Source organism: Psittacula echo (assembly GCF_963264785.1).
Source record: "Psittacula echo genome assembly, chromosome: Z".
Classification (NCBI taxonomy): Eukaryota; Metazoa; Chordata; class Aves; order Psittaciformes; family Psittacidae; genus Psittacula; species Psittacula echo.
The window spans coordinates 56,516,149-56,530,361 of NC_137742.1; the positions used below are offsets into that span (position 1 = coordinate 56,516,149).

Genomic DNA, 14,213 nt, shown 5'->3' on the forward strand with positions numbered 1-14,213 from the left:
TGTGTTATTTTGCTTTTTGATTTGTGGGGGGGTTTATGTGTTTGTTTGGGTTTTTTTAAAAGGAGACAGTCTGAAATTCTGAATTCTTAATTTAAAAAAATCCACAGTGGACTAGAAAGGGCTCTTTACAGGCAGTTGGCAGGACATCTCTGCATGCAACTGCATGTCTTGTAGGCATGAACTGTATTTGTTTTTCTAAAGTCAAAACCCAGATTGTGCAAATTTCAGGACCACAGAGTTACTGAATCCATTTTCATTTACACTAAGTCCTGTACCAGCAGTTTAACGTGATAAAAGAAAACTCAGTGGCTAAAAACTGTATTTATTACGATCTGAAGGTCCGTGTTACTGCCAGAACAGAACTGCACAAATGTAAGGGATATCCCTTGGGCTTTAAATTACTGTGTAACAGCAATACAGACTGCTGCCATATACATTTACATGCACAAAAGGAAGAAAAGGTTACAGTTGACACTACAATCACATCCACTGCTCTAACAATGTAAAGGGATCACAGAGTGGTTTACTTAGCATTAAGACCCTTTTGCATTGCTTAATCAAGATAAAAAAGAAGAACCCATGGCAAGGGCATGCAAAAGGCTGTGTTTCTAGAGATAACACAGATTTATTCATCTATCTGCAACTCCATCTTAAGTTTTTGAGCCTCCAAATTTACATACTACTTGTTTGGCCTTAATAGTTTTGAATGTGTATGTTTTGTTTGTATTAGGTTAGTTTATTTTGCACAGCAAAAAGTTTTATCTCATCATTCTCAGTTCACGGTAAGCCAGCATCCAGGTTTCAACTGGCTTGCTGAAACAGGATGCCAGCTTGTTCTGCCACGCTGGTAGTTGACAACTGAAATGAACATACTTTAGAAAAAGCAGACAAGTAAAAGAGAGATGATTGTATTGCTTTTCCTTCTAGGATATGGTATTGGTCTTCCCCCTGATTCTCCACTCACCTCAAACATCTCTGACCTGATAAGTCAGTACAAGTCCCATGGTTTCATGGATGTTCTGCATGACAAATGGTACAAGGTTGTTCCATGTGGGAAAAGAAGCTTTGCTGTCACGGAGGTAAGTGATGAACTTGGGTCACATAAATAAGGATTTCTTCAAGTTGACGATTATTTCCCCTCATTTATAATGTGCAGTAGATGTACACACACAACAGAGATGGGATGCAGCTGAAGTAAAGCATTAGGCTTCAAAAGCAATAGATGCTATGCCCAGCAGCATTCAGATCAGAGCACAAGAAAAATATCAGCAAGACTGTGCTGCTAAGTTAGGCACACAGCACATGCATGAGAGAGCCCTTCTGGAGACAAATAGGGCATGTAAAATACTATTAACAGAACTGATCTGGCACACTGCTTAACAGATATATCTGATTCCACTCAATTATGCGTGTCAACATCTACAGGATCTGTCAGTGATTCTGTACCATCTCAAACAGGAGCAATAGCTAAAATCACTAACAGAGAGACCAAAAGCAAGAGCAAAAGAAGCAGAGGGAGTTCGAATCTAGTATATCCCAAATTTCTAATATAACCCTGATCACTTCCTAACACGGTTGGCAGTTACATGTACCAAAGATAGGACCAACTTAGAAACAGTCCACTAGATATCATGCCAAGAACAGAAAAGAAGCAGGTCTCACATCTAAGTAGATCTGCCAGAAATGGAAGTAAATCTCCATGGATTTACATCCTGGTATCAAATCAGAGGAATAATGCCAGCTGATGGCAGCTGAAGATGTAGGCCATTATTTATGAGAAAAAGACTCCTCTTACCAGAACAGAATTTTTTTGTCAAGTCTCTTAGATTGTGAAGGAAATAAAGTACTGAGGAATTAAAAGATACAGCAATGCATGAAGCTTAGAGCATACACTTTTATCTCAAGGTCTTCCACAAGACATTGCTTATGTATTCTTACTGGTACAAAATGTAGCTAGAAATATGGTATCTCCTCAGAGCATTCAGCCAAATACCAAAGCAATCCTGCATGTTCCCTGAGAAAGTGGTAGCATGGTCATGCTCCCCTAAAGAGAAGCCCATTTGCTAAGGCTTTGACTTCCACTTTTCAGTAGTCACCTGAGCATCTTGACTGCAAACCTCTGACTGTGGACTAAATCACTAGAAAACTAGCATATTTTAGAGATAAGACAAAGAAAATCTGCATTTGACTTTTTTAATACACAGATCGTTGGGATATTTCTGCATCTCACTACATTTTTTACATTCTCATTAAGATTGTGTCAATATTAAATGTATTTTAACATCAGACATTCATAGAAAAAAATTCAGTTGATTTTTATTCAACTTGCAATTTTTAATATTCTGTGATTAATTCAGCAGAAGGAAGCACATTTTTAAAAAAGTGTGCATTCACTGTTATTTCTGATTATCTCATCTGAAGATTATATTATCATCTAACAAGACATGTATCTGGGGAATTTTCTTCTTAATGTAGTTGACATACATGTTCCTGACAAGCACTTAATTCAATGACCTCTTGTTACTCTACGTTTTAATACAACCTTTTGAATTAAACCTCAGTAAAATTACCAGATAGTAATGGTATTAATTACCACAATTGTGTTAAAATGTGAAACTTTTATACCAGAGATAAATTTATCTTCTTGATAATTCCCCAATGATGGAGGGAGAAGCTACCTCTGATCCTGAGAATCTTACTTCAGTAGCTGTATCCAGGGCTGTATTCTCTGTATTGCTAGAGAAATAGCTAAGACACAGAATCAATTCTAAACATTTTCCAGTAAAAGAATAGTTTTATTTAAGTACTGTTTTTCCCCCAGAATATATATTTGCTTCTTTAAGCCCACAAGACTATGCACTGCCTTGCAGGAAGAAAATATCAGAAATTCAATAATGCAGCCATACATAAATTACAAATAAATATACATATATGGGGGGTGCATGCTCGAAAAATTACTAATAGAGGTATATTATCAAAAAAAGTTTGATGACCATTATTCTAAGCCTTAGGATCTCAAGACTGTCTCTAGAAACAGGAACTTTTTTCTGCCACAACAAATACAGTAGTAGAGGAAATAAGACCTGGCTAACCAAACTACAGAAGGCATATTATAAAACCAGCTGGATTTGTGTTTTGTGAAGAAAAGCAAAATGAACAAAGACAGAACAAATGCTGCATTCAAACTGGATAGAAAAAAAAATCTCATAGGCAGCATGTCAGTTTTACAGTTACTCTTCTGAAAGCCCTTTTCAATTTAAAAAAATGAGGGAAGACAATACAATTTTCCTGCATTTTTATAGCAGCCTTCCAATACCTTAAGGAGCCTCCAAGAAATTGGAGAGGGACTTTTTACAAGGGCAGGTAATGACAGGACAATGGGGAATGGCTTTAAGATGACAAAGGGTAGATTTAGTTTAGATATTAGGAAGAAACTCATCACTGTGAGGGTGGTGAGACCCTGGCACAGGTTGCCCAGAGAAGCTGAGGCTGCCCCATCGCTGGCAGTGCTCAAGCCCAGGCTGGACGGGGCTTTGAGCAACCTGATTTAGTGAAAAGTGTCCCTCCCTGTGTCAGGGGAGTTGGAAGTAGATGGTCTTTAAGATCCCTTCCAACCCAAACCATTCTGTGATTCTGTGATTTTCATTAATTCCTTTATGCTCAGGAAAGCAATACTGAGAGTCACTAGTTTCCAGGTAAGCCTTAAACTTCCTTGCGCTCATGGCATAAAAAAACCAACATGGTTTATGTACTCAAACCTTCCCCAAGGCTTGCCAACAAAGGAAGAGGAGATGGGGAAAAAAGCTGCTGCAGTCCTAAAAGAAAGCACTGATTTTGTCACATGAATAGTCCCATGCAATTCCATTTTTCTCACTGTTGAACAGGGTTTAAGCACGGAGTTTCAAGGGAGGTTTTAAGATGCTGTGCTTCAAAGTAATACAGTCTTCTGAGTTGTAACCTCCATATGATGATCAGAAAGTAAGGCAGGTCCAGCTGTTCTGGGGCTGGGTATCTGACCGTAGTCCTATTTGATTTTCCATTGTGATAACCGAAACATGCATAACTGAGTTTCTCTCCAGAGGCCAAGATCCCACAAGCTGGTTCAGATGACTGACCTGACTCAAAAAAGTCACTCAAATACTTTGTCTTTGAACAAATCCTCACACACTCAAAGGCTTTATGTAATCAGAGTAAGGAGAAACGGAAGACCACTTGTAAATGTGTGCCATTGTGGGATAAGCTCTGCTAAGTCCAGACCTTCATTTTCCTGAATTCTTCTCCACCTCTCCATGAGTGTCCCCTCCTTTTCATCCACTCTTCTTGGCCAAGAACTTGCACATTTTAGAACCTGCATTTTCATAGGTCGGACAAATCTACTAAACTAAACAGGGCCAAGCAGCGGACCTTTCTAAAGCATAGCTTCCCTGTCATTGCATCAAGAGCATAGGAGTTATTTGAGGTGTTATCTTTGTCAGTTTGTATCCTTTACTCCTGTACAACCAGAAATCTGTGTTACTTAACTCTCTGCAGTCAGTCACAGTAACATTCAACAGATTCACTGAAGTTTGGATGAGGTTCAAAACAGAAGCAGGTAATTCATTTTCAAAAAAAGTCTCAGCTTCTATGTGGGTACTCATTCACATGTATTATATACCAAACTATGACCCAGAGATAGCCTTTTGATAGCTAGGCTAAGGCTTTGTATTTTTCTATTGTCTGTTTTTTCAATAAATCCAGTCTGTGACACACTGCACCTGTTGACCAAGAATAGTGACCCCAAAATGGGAATATACGTAGGTGAAATATTGATCAGTATAGCCTTTAAATGGGTGAAATATCCATCTCCCTTTTTTATCATCACTTCTTTAGGCTGCACCTGATTCTTACTCACCTGCCACTCCTGCCCGCCAAGGTTGATTTTAATTTGGATTTGAGATTCATCTTCTTACCCATCACTTTTTTCTAATCTTACACTAGCAAGTTATATTGCCTGTGGTAGAACTCACTGCTAGCTCTTTCCACCTCTATCTTCTCATTCTAAATTGCATTTGAAAACAAAGTTGACTTAGAAAGGCATGATTCGTACTGGGGCTGGAAAATTTGCAGTGACTCCTCAAGCTGAGAAAGCAAATAAAGATGACTTTGAAAGTGCAGAGGTCAGTAGGGCTTATCTCCACTGTTCGTATAAACCTCTTCAGCAAAACCACTTGCGCAAGGCATTTTACTCTGGCCAGCACCCATTCATGGATGATGCAGCTAACTCAAACTTGGAACAAATTGCTTCAGTGGATTGCTGTTATCCTCTCCACCAGAAGTAATCGTGGGTCTCAGTGGCTCTTCATGCTGATTGCTGGTCCCTAGCAATATCACTTGAGTACTCTTGATTCAAAATTATCATATTCTAGTCTCTACGGAATTTCTTTGCTGTAAATTTACTAAGACCTTACTTAGGCCAGATCATAGTGCAGGAGGATAGTGGAGCTGGCAGAGTTAGATCTGCACGTATTACATCTGGTCATAATCAGTGTCATTCATTTTCAACTTGCACACAACACACTTAGCCCTTCCTCTACCCTACTGTTGTTCTCATTAATGCCACTTCAGCAGGGGCCGGGCTCCTAGAACTTTCCTCTCACGCTCGTTAGCTCCCCCTAGCTCAGAAGAGACATCTTTCTTTCTGTGGCATTTTCGGGAACGAAAATATAGTTAACTGGCAGCTTTGGAACTTTCTGCTCATGGTAGCTGAACAGCTTTGGCACAAAGACACTATGAAAGCAGGCAGGGTGGATGGCCTGACCAGGCAAATTGCCTGTCAGTTAGCAGTGGTTTTGAGTATTCAGACCAGGCAGTAATGATCAGGGCAGAGTGTTTAGATGAGCTGGCACATCATGGCTTTTCAAGACAGAGTGAAAGAGGAGAGCCCCTTCTGGGCCAGGGAGTAGTAAGGCTTTGTGAAAAGCTGTGTACAGACTTTCATAGCTTTTAAGCTACATTTTTTACAGTGTTACTGTGTAAGCTGTATCTTCTGTTTCACTTGAAAGGCTTTTATATTCTCCATTTGCAAGTGTCACAGGAGAACTGAAGCTCTAGAACTTAGAGACTGATTTGCACACAGACTGTCAGTTCAGTCAGATAACAACCAATACATGGAATAAAAAATATATTGCTGCATGACAATACCCCCAGCTATTAATATCAATAACTTACTGATACTTCACACAGTGTCTAACCTGACATCTATGATAACAATATACATAAACACACACACAGTGACAGCCCCAACTGACCGTGTTACTGCAGACCCACTACTTCCCATGGGTGGTGACACCAGAGAAGGCACAGTGCCATACACCTCCAGATGGTGCCTGAGGAAGGGGTCCATACTGCTAAGGGTGGGGATCAGTCACTGATGATGGGCTTCTATCTTATCCAGACCAGGCACACAGCAAAGACAAAGTCCTTTCATCCTCTCTTCCTCTCTCATCAGTGGCGTAATCCACTGATGTCTCTGATCTAGTCTTTGAAGGAACTTGTTCAAAACTGACCTTGTGACTGAACAGGTGATCTTTGGCCTTGGCATCCCCTGGGATGCACCACTAGACAGTGTCTCATTCATTTTGTCATGGTTTCATCAGTTGTTATCCAGAAAATTGTGCTTTTCTGCTCTGAGTTCTGCCTACTCTCTTTAAGGATCAAGAGTTAGTTTCCTTTTTTGTTATACCCATCACCTGACAACCAGTTTTCTAGCCATTACCTTGAAGCTCTGGTATATACATTTGTCTCTGATGTGCTGCAGGTGTCAAGGGAAGGCCATGTAGACCCCTCCACAAAGGGAACGAACTGCCCTGTGCTCATAAATCAAACCTGCCCATCAGTCACATTTCATGGTGCCTTATTATGAGTGTGTGAAAAACAAACATGAAGAACAGGATAAAAGATTCTCCTGCCAAGACAATTTGCTCAGTCTTCACGTACGCTGTCTGGGGAGGAAAGCTGGCCCTTGCTCACTGGGACTGGGAACACTATGAAGAAGAGTATTACAAAATGACAGACGTTGTGTGAAGAGGCAGTGGCATCTGGACTTGCCCTTGGGTAAAAAATACTTTCCACAATGGTCCTGAAGAAAGGAGTATATGAATATTGAGTCTGACAACAGAGTCAGAGGAAGCATGTTTTCAGTCTCCTGGAAATGAGCAGCAGATTTAGATTCACCTGTGGAAACTGAAAAAAAACCCCAAAGTTCACTACCTGATGAGACAAAGCTGTTTTTCCCAGTTCACCAGCCTGTGATATCACAGACAGAAACATCTTCTCAGTATCTAATTCAGATTATATGTGTATTTCTTCTCACTACTAGGGCTCGGAAAATTAATTACCTGAAAGAAAAAGATTTATTACAGAAGGGAGTATTTTTCTATTGCTAATTTGAAAATGAGATAGGATCACTGAATCAGAATTGTTAGGGTTGGAAGGAACCTCTGAAGATCCTCTAGTCCAACCCCCAAAGCCAGTTTACAATTTACCACACCAAACCTTGTGATGTATTCTCAAATTTCAATTTAGAAAGTAAATCTGCACACAAGAGGCACATGACAATGTACAGCCTTGGAAATACTCTTTTTTTCCTGGTACTCTGACAGATTTCTTATAAATCTGCCTTGTACTTATTCTTGCTAATTATGGCTGATGTGAGACAATGATTTACAGTATTTCAAAATTTGGCACTTGAAACTCTAAAGCCACAGTCGCTGGTCCTCACTAAGGATAATCTCCCTAAAGAGATTAAATATGTACTACTTCAGTGCTGCTACTTCTTGAAAGCACAGACATCCATAGGAACCAATGATATATAAATAACAGCATTTCTGCAGCTACAAGAAATGCCACATTCTGGAGAGAGGGACAGGTTTTAATAGTGCTTAGTTACTTAAATACAAGCATCAACATCAGTAGGATTTTGCAGACTTACTGAGATGCCCAAATGAGTTTAGGTATCTGCCCTTCATATCCATTTATCCTTAATAAAGCTGAGAACAATTCCTTCTTCACAAAGGTTCTGCAAAACTTAACTTCCTGATCTCAGCAAAGCTTTCTAAAATCCTTGTGGGGAAAACACTACCAGAAAGGATAGTTTATTACTATAACTAATACACACATGATATCGCTATTTAGTCTTTGGGTTGAGGAATGTGTACACCAATGCCAGAGCTGTGCTGACAACCTGCAAAATATCCACAAAAATTTTTAGAGGCTTCTACTAAGTCAAAGCTGGACCACAGACCTATTTATTCCCTCTTCACCCTCTCGGTAATTTAGTCACCCTCTCAGTACAATCAGGGAGAGTAAACCATTTACAGTCTTGTAGTAGGTAATAAAGCAGGAGTTTTTTTTCCATTAAATCCAATCATAAAATCACTGAGTGCTGTTTTTTGTCTCTGCTCCCCCCTTCAAAGAGAATACAAATATCAAATTCCCTTCTCTGCATCCCGTTCCTTCTACTGAGGGCTCAAAGAAAAAGCATATCACTACAGAGGAGACAGCAGGAAGTGTTTCAGTAGCAGTTGCAGATATAGGCCGATAAACTGGAAAAGTCTCTCCAAGCATATATAAAGAAGCAGATACCTCCACTTCTGTTCTTGTATTTGTTTGTTTCAGAAACTGACGATTTCCCAATCTGCAAGTGGAAAATAACTTAGAGGCTGTTGCTAGTGTACTGGTTAGCACCAATTAGCTGTAATCATCACAGGATTGCCTATGGTTGCATATTGCTTCACATGGGCATAATTGAGATTCTTCTCCTAAAATGCAAGGAGCTACCTGCTGAATTTATGATTACAAAGTTGGAATAAAGACCATGTTTTTATCCTAGTTAATGCAAAATTATGGGCTTTTATTTCTAAGAAAAAATAATCATCAGTTGATTTTCTATTGCCAGCAAAGACGTAACACACACACCTCTGACCCCTGCCACTTCCATAGAGAGAAAGCAGTAACACAGAGAATCCAGGTTATTGCTGCTCTTTCCAAATTGGTTCTATATACACATGTACAGACACATACACAAACTACAAAATAAGTTGTAGAGCTTGCTGCTCTGATACTGATCAGCATGAAGCTACAAAAATGAGAGATGCCTCTATTAGATGGTTTCCTTTAATATTTAACATGTGTGTGTCTACAGGAATTATGAACAGCTGATTAATTGGTTTTCTACAAGGGCATGCAGATGTGTTGATATTGAGATAAATAATCACTCCATACATTGTAAAGCACACTGTGGTTACTGTTTCTTCCCTACGTCATTTCCCAACTGAATTTAGTCTCAAAAATGTCCCTGTACTGTACAGCCTTTATCACAAGCTCTTCCAATGCATTCTTCTTTACTGCCAGATGAAATATTATTGATGCTTTGTTTTGGCATTTCCTTTCCTAGGAAAAGATGTCTTGTTTGGGCCAATTTCAAAAGCTATCCATTACAAGTGAAAAACACATCTGAGATGCCAGTGCTGGAACTTCTTTCACCTTTTTCTAGGGAAGGTAGAAAATTTTTCTGCACAGCTGACAGGACAATGAGCCAGACTCTCGTCAGCATAAATCAGAGCAGCTTTACTCAAGACAAGGGAATTATATTTCATGTAAGATGCTGGCCACATATTCTCTCTGCAGCAGTACTGGACTGGCATCAAACACTGACTTCAGGCTGGAGAAGATATCTCACGTTTGCAGGAATCCCCACTGCAATTGCCACTGTGTGTCTTTTTTTAATTTTTATTAGTTTGAATGGACAGCAGTGTGTCATAGTCCATTAAAACTATTTCCTATTTTCGGAGCAATATAAACGCTCCCTTCCGTACCTAACACTATCAGATTGGGCCTCCTTACTGATCTCCCATGCCTCTGGGGACTTTCACATTACTTCTCAAGTAGCTAAGCAAAAGGACATTCACCAGCTGATTCAAAGGTTTCTGCCACTGAGGGAGTTAATGGCAGTGCCCACCCCTACAGCACCACCAAACAGCAGTAGCCTGGGATCATATAAACAAAGCAAACTTACTCCTTTTTAATTATTATTATTCTATGTTTCATTCAATTTATTTTTTTATTTACTGTTAGCTCTACATCTCTAAGGAAGTTGTTTCATACTTGTCTTCGAATATTCTTTTCGGAAGGCAAGTGATTTGCATTAATGCTTCTTAGAGAATTAGTGAAAGCACATTCAATTGGCATGTTCAGCTAGTACAGGTAGCAGTCTTTTTGCTTCTTACAGATGTTTACATATGCTGAATGCAGAGATGGGCCATACTGAAGTCTTGGCTCTAAAGACCTTGGAAAAAGGTCACATGTGGGGCCTCATTCTGCTTTTATGCTACGTGGACTAACATCTGGGCTTCTGTTGCTAATTGAAAGTAAGAGGCCAGGTCACACAGACCTTCAGTCAAACACTTTGAGTGGTTTGAAGCGTTATCACCCATGATTTTTGTGTTGCCCTCCTATTCCCCTAACTGGAAAGACAAAGTATGGGACAACAGGTTCTTGCCAGTAAGAAATTCCAATGCTGAGAGGAAAGTTCTGCTTTTAAGTTGGAATAATGGACTCTTAGAATGAGAAAACCCTTGTGCCAAGACTCTGACTCCCTTCCACTCCAGAATCACTCTAATGCGTTTTCTCACTTTCCTTTCCAGGCTGCACTAAGTTTCTTTAGAAATTGCTTTTATATCCTCATTATATCTTTCAACACCACTGAAGTGTTTATTCATTGGTACAAAAATTCTCTTCCCAAAAATTCTGCTTAGTGTGCTGCAGGGCAATCAGGTTGATTTTGGCAGAGAACCCCTAAAATAAGAGTTCATTGCCAGTGCCACATACAAAAGTTCTCATTCTGCTAGACTGCTGTAGCCTTGTTCTTGTTAAACATCTGCAATATGCTATCTCCTGTCATTGTGTTTTAAGTAACAGAAATAAAATATGAAAACCAGATGAGCTGCTCACAATCATCCAACAAAAGAACGAAAAGGGATTTCCAAGCCTTCAACATCAACAGACTCACCATTAATCAACTATAGTTACAGTCATGAGAAAGCACAATCCCCACCACCACCCACCCACCAAACTAACAACAAATTGAAGGAATACAGAGGTCAATCAACCAGGATGATAGCATCCCAGATATCATCTCCTGACATAAAATCTACTCAAGCAATTCTCTGCTTTTTTTTTTTTTTTCTGACTAGGGGAATAGCATTCTTTAATAGAAAGGCACAAGTAGAACTTGTATTCTTGGAAATATTTCCCAAGCAGCCTGTGGGCAGTAATTATTAGCAAGAGATTTTAGCTATTGATACACTTATAACTGAGTTATAGAGGCATGAGGATAAAGCTACTAAGATTATACATAACATGCAAACCTGACCCACACATCAGAGTGCAGGTGTTTGTGGTAGAGATTGCTGCTGTGCGTGGTTTTTTGGTCTTAAAATACAATTAATGCGGATAAGATACTCAATTTAATTGAAGGCTTCCTACTCTGCTTGAAAAGGGTGACTCAGCAGGACAATGTGGGAGTGTTCCTGTTTTACATAATTGCAGCTGGGGCTCCTAACCAACACAGTTTCAGTCCTGTTGATGTAGGGAGTGGAGAGGTGCTGTGTTTGTGCTACTACTTCAGAACATATTTTCCATGACCTTACATCAAGGGTAAAGCACAAAAAGGGGAAGTTAATGATCGATTCCCAGAAAATATGAACAGTTGGTCTTAACTCATGGCTGATGAAGGACTTGCTCTACAGTCAATCAACTGTAGAGCAAGTCAAGCAGTATTTGCTTTTACAAATGCAAAGACACCAAAAATATTGGATTCTCGTACGTGTTCAACACTTAATCTCATTAGGGAAACTGCACAAGATTTCCATGGTCTTTGGCTGATTCTCACTCCCATGAGAGGTCCTCTGCTCTGACTGAACGCTGACCTTTCTGCAGCACTGAAGAGCTTTGCTATGAACCGTATCCAGATTATTCTGCAGTATGTGACCACTGATACAGTCACACCACACTTCCAAATGAGAAAACAGAAGCTGGTAAAATACACTTAACAGCCTACTTTCTTAACTTCCCCCTTTGATTTTATTCACAGACGCTCCAGATGGGGATCAAACATTTTTCTGGGCTCTTCGTGATGCTGTGCATTGGGCTTGGTTTGTCCATTCTCACTACTATTGGGGAACACATCGTGTACAGACTGGTCTTACCACGAATCAAGAAGAAATCCAAGATGAAATACTGGCTCCATACAAGTCAGGTACGTATTCAGAAGTAACCCCATGTGCCTGATTAAGAAAGCTTGGGCAAGAACAAGGTATAAAAGGTTATAAGAGCACTGATGTTTGGCATTTGAAATGTGACATCAAATGGAATTTGATGAGAGTTACTTAACACCAGAATGAGAAGCACAGAGGAAACGGTTCAAATATCCAAAATTGCTAAGCCTTTCCATTTGCATATGTAACCTTAAAACTCTTTTGGACACCAGAAGCAACACTGGTGGTGTGCTGAACTGGCTAACCAGAACATTTTATGTCACTGTTAACGGGTTCCCAAACTTTTGATGCATGCAGGAAGTGCTGGATAACCTCCTTCAGTGTTGTAGGGAAAATAATGGAAGAAAATTGCTCTAAGTGTTTGCTCTAAAAGAAGAGGTTACTTTGAAGCAAAAAGCGCAAAAAAGAGAACCTTCTGCTGCTTTAAAGCATCATAGTGAAAGAGATCCTTTAGAAAGTAATGGTTTGCCATTCTTCTGAGGAATTTTAATGCCAAAGACTGTTTGCACTCTCTTCGTCAGCCTATCAGATTGCCCTTCCTTGGGAAACTGTGGAAAATAAATTTATTGTAATGACAAAGCACAGACATTGCCTGTATCCTTGAATGTGCAAAATAACTTATGTTGGAGTCCATCACACAAAACCCAAATTGTTTACCTATTTATGGAGCTATTCTTATCTTGCTTTTACTAATTTATTTTCTTCTTTTCCTTCTAGAGATTACATCGTGCTCTGAACAGTTCATATACTGATGACAAACGCCAGCATAAGAAAAAACGAGTAGAAAAGAGGTAGGAAGTTTTGAGTGCCTTAAAACACACACTACAGAAATTACTTTGAAATTAAACATGTTGTGTCTGGATATCTACTTATGGATCTAATACACCCCAAAAGTAACAGAATCAAAGAACAAGACAGAAATGACAAGGGAGGGAAGTGGAAATTAATTAATTATTTCCAATAGAAAGTATTAAATATAGAAATATTATTCTTTCATGATTTTTCATACAGCTAATAAAAGCACCCCCATCCTAAAGATAGTTTTTGGAGTAAGTTCACTGCCCTTGTTTTTAGTTAATTAATTACTCCCATAGTAAAGCACAGGCAGATAACTAGGGCTCTGTGAGATTCAACCTCAGTTTATAAAATGAATTCATAGAGGTCTGTCGAAAAGGTAAAGCAGAAAGGAAAGCCAAGCTCCTCTCCCACAACAGCAAACTGTGCTTCCTTACATTCCAGCTGGGAGGTCAAATGGTGCTTCTTTAGTCAGGAAGAAATTCTGTGAGGTGCCATGATTTGGGAAAGCTGCAGAGCAAAGTTCCCCAAAAAGAGGGAAAAGATTCTTTCAAGTCAAAATATTTTGGAAAGACTTTTCCACAAGAAAATACTGAAGCATTTGAAAAAGGTCCCAAATGGGAATTTCACTCCTAACATGGAACCCCCAAATTCTGTAATATTGTATCAGGAATTATCTGTACCTGCAAGGTTTGGTTACACCACATCATCATGTCCGCCCTGCAAAGTGCAAGCAGCTACTCAAGAAGACTTCAAGTCTAAATGGTACACTTTCCCCTTCATCTCTCTAAACCAACTCTAGGAAGCCTCTTTCCTGCTCCATGGGAGCAAATGCCCAAGCTAGCACAGAGCATTAACACACAAAGGACTAATGCTATAATAAACTTTGGATGTTGCAACCCCAGAAGCTTTCAGAAAGCTTTGGAGCACACACATTGTCCTGAGCTGCAGTTGAGAGGATTGTAATTTCGTAACTAATAAAAAAGTTTTGGGGAAGAGAAGGTGAAGTTTAGGATTCTGTTCTAGTCTCTGCTATTGCTTTATCACAAAAATCTGGACATTTTCATTCATGATTTGTGCTTCTCAAGAAAAATAATCCCAAGG

The 14,213-nt window shown here is 39.5% G+C and overlaps 1 protein-coding gene across 1 annotated transcript in view; it reads left to right on the plus strand.

Annotated features, from left to right (window-relative positions):
* The window catches only part of GRIN3A (glutamate ionotropic receptor NMDA type subunit 3A), a gene marked incomplete at its 5' end in the record, with an annotated part of 74,179 nt that overhangs the window by 58,787 nt on the left and 1,179 nt on the right, over positions 1-14,213 (plus strand). The window contains 3 exons of the mRNA XM_080637398.1: positions 928-1,079; positions 12,131-12,295; positions 13,032-13,105. Of these exons, the coding sequence (XP_080493524.1) occupies positions 928-1,079; positions 12,131-12,295; positions 13,032-13,105 (391 nt within the window). The remainder of the gene's footprint in view (positions 1-927; positions 1,080-12,130; positions 12,296-13,031; positions 13,106-14,213) is intronic.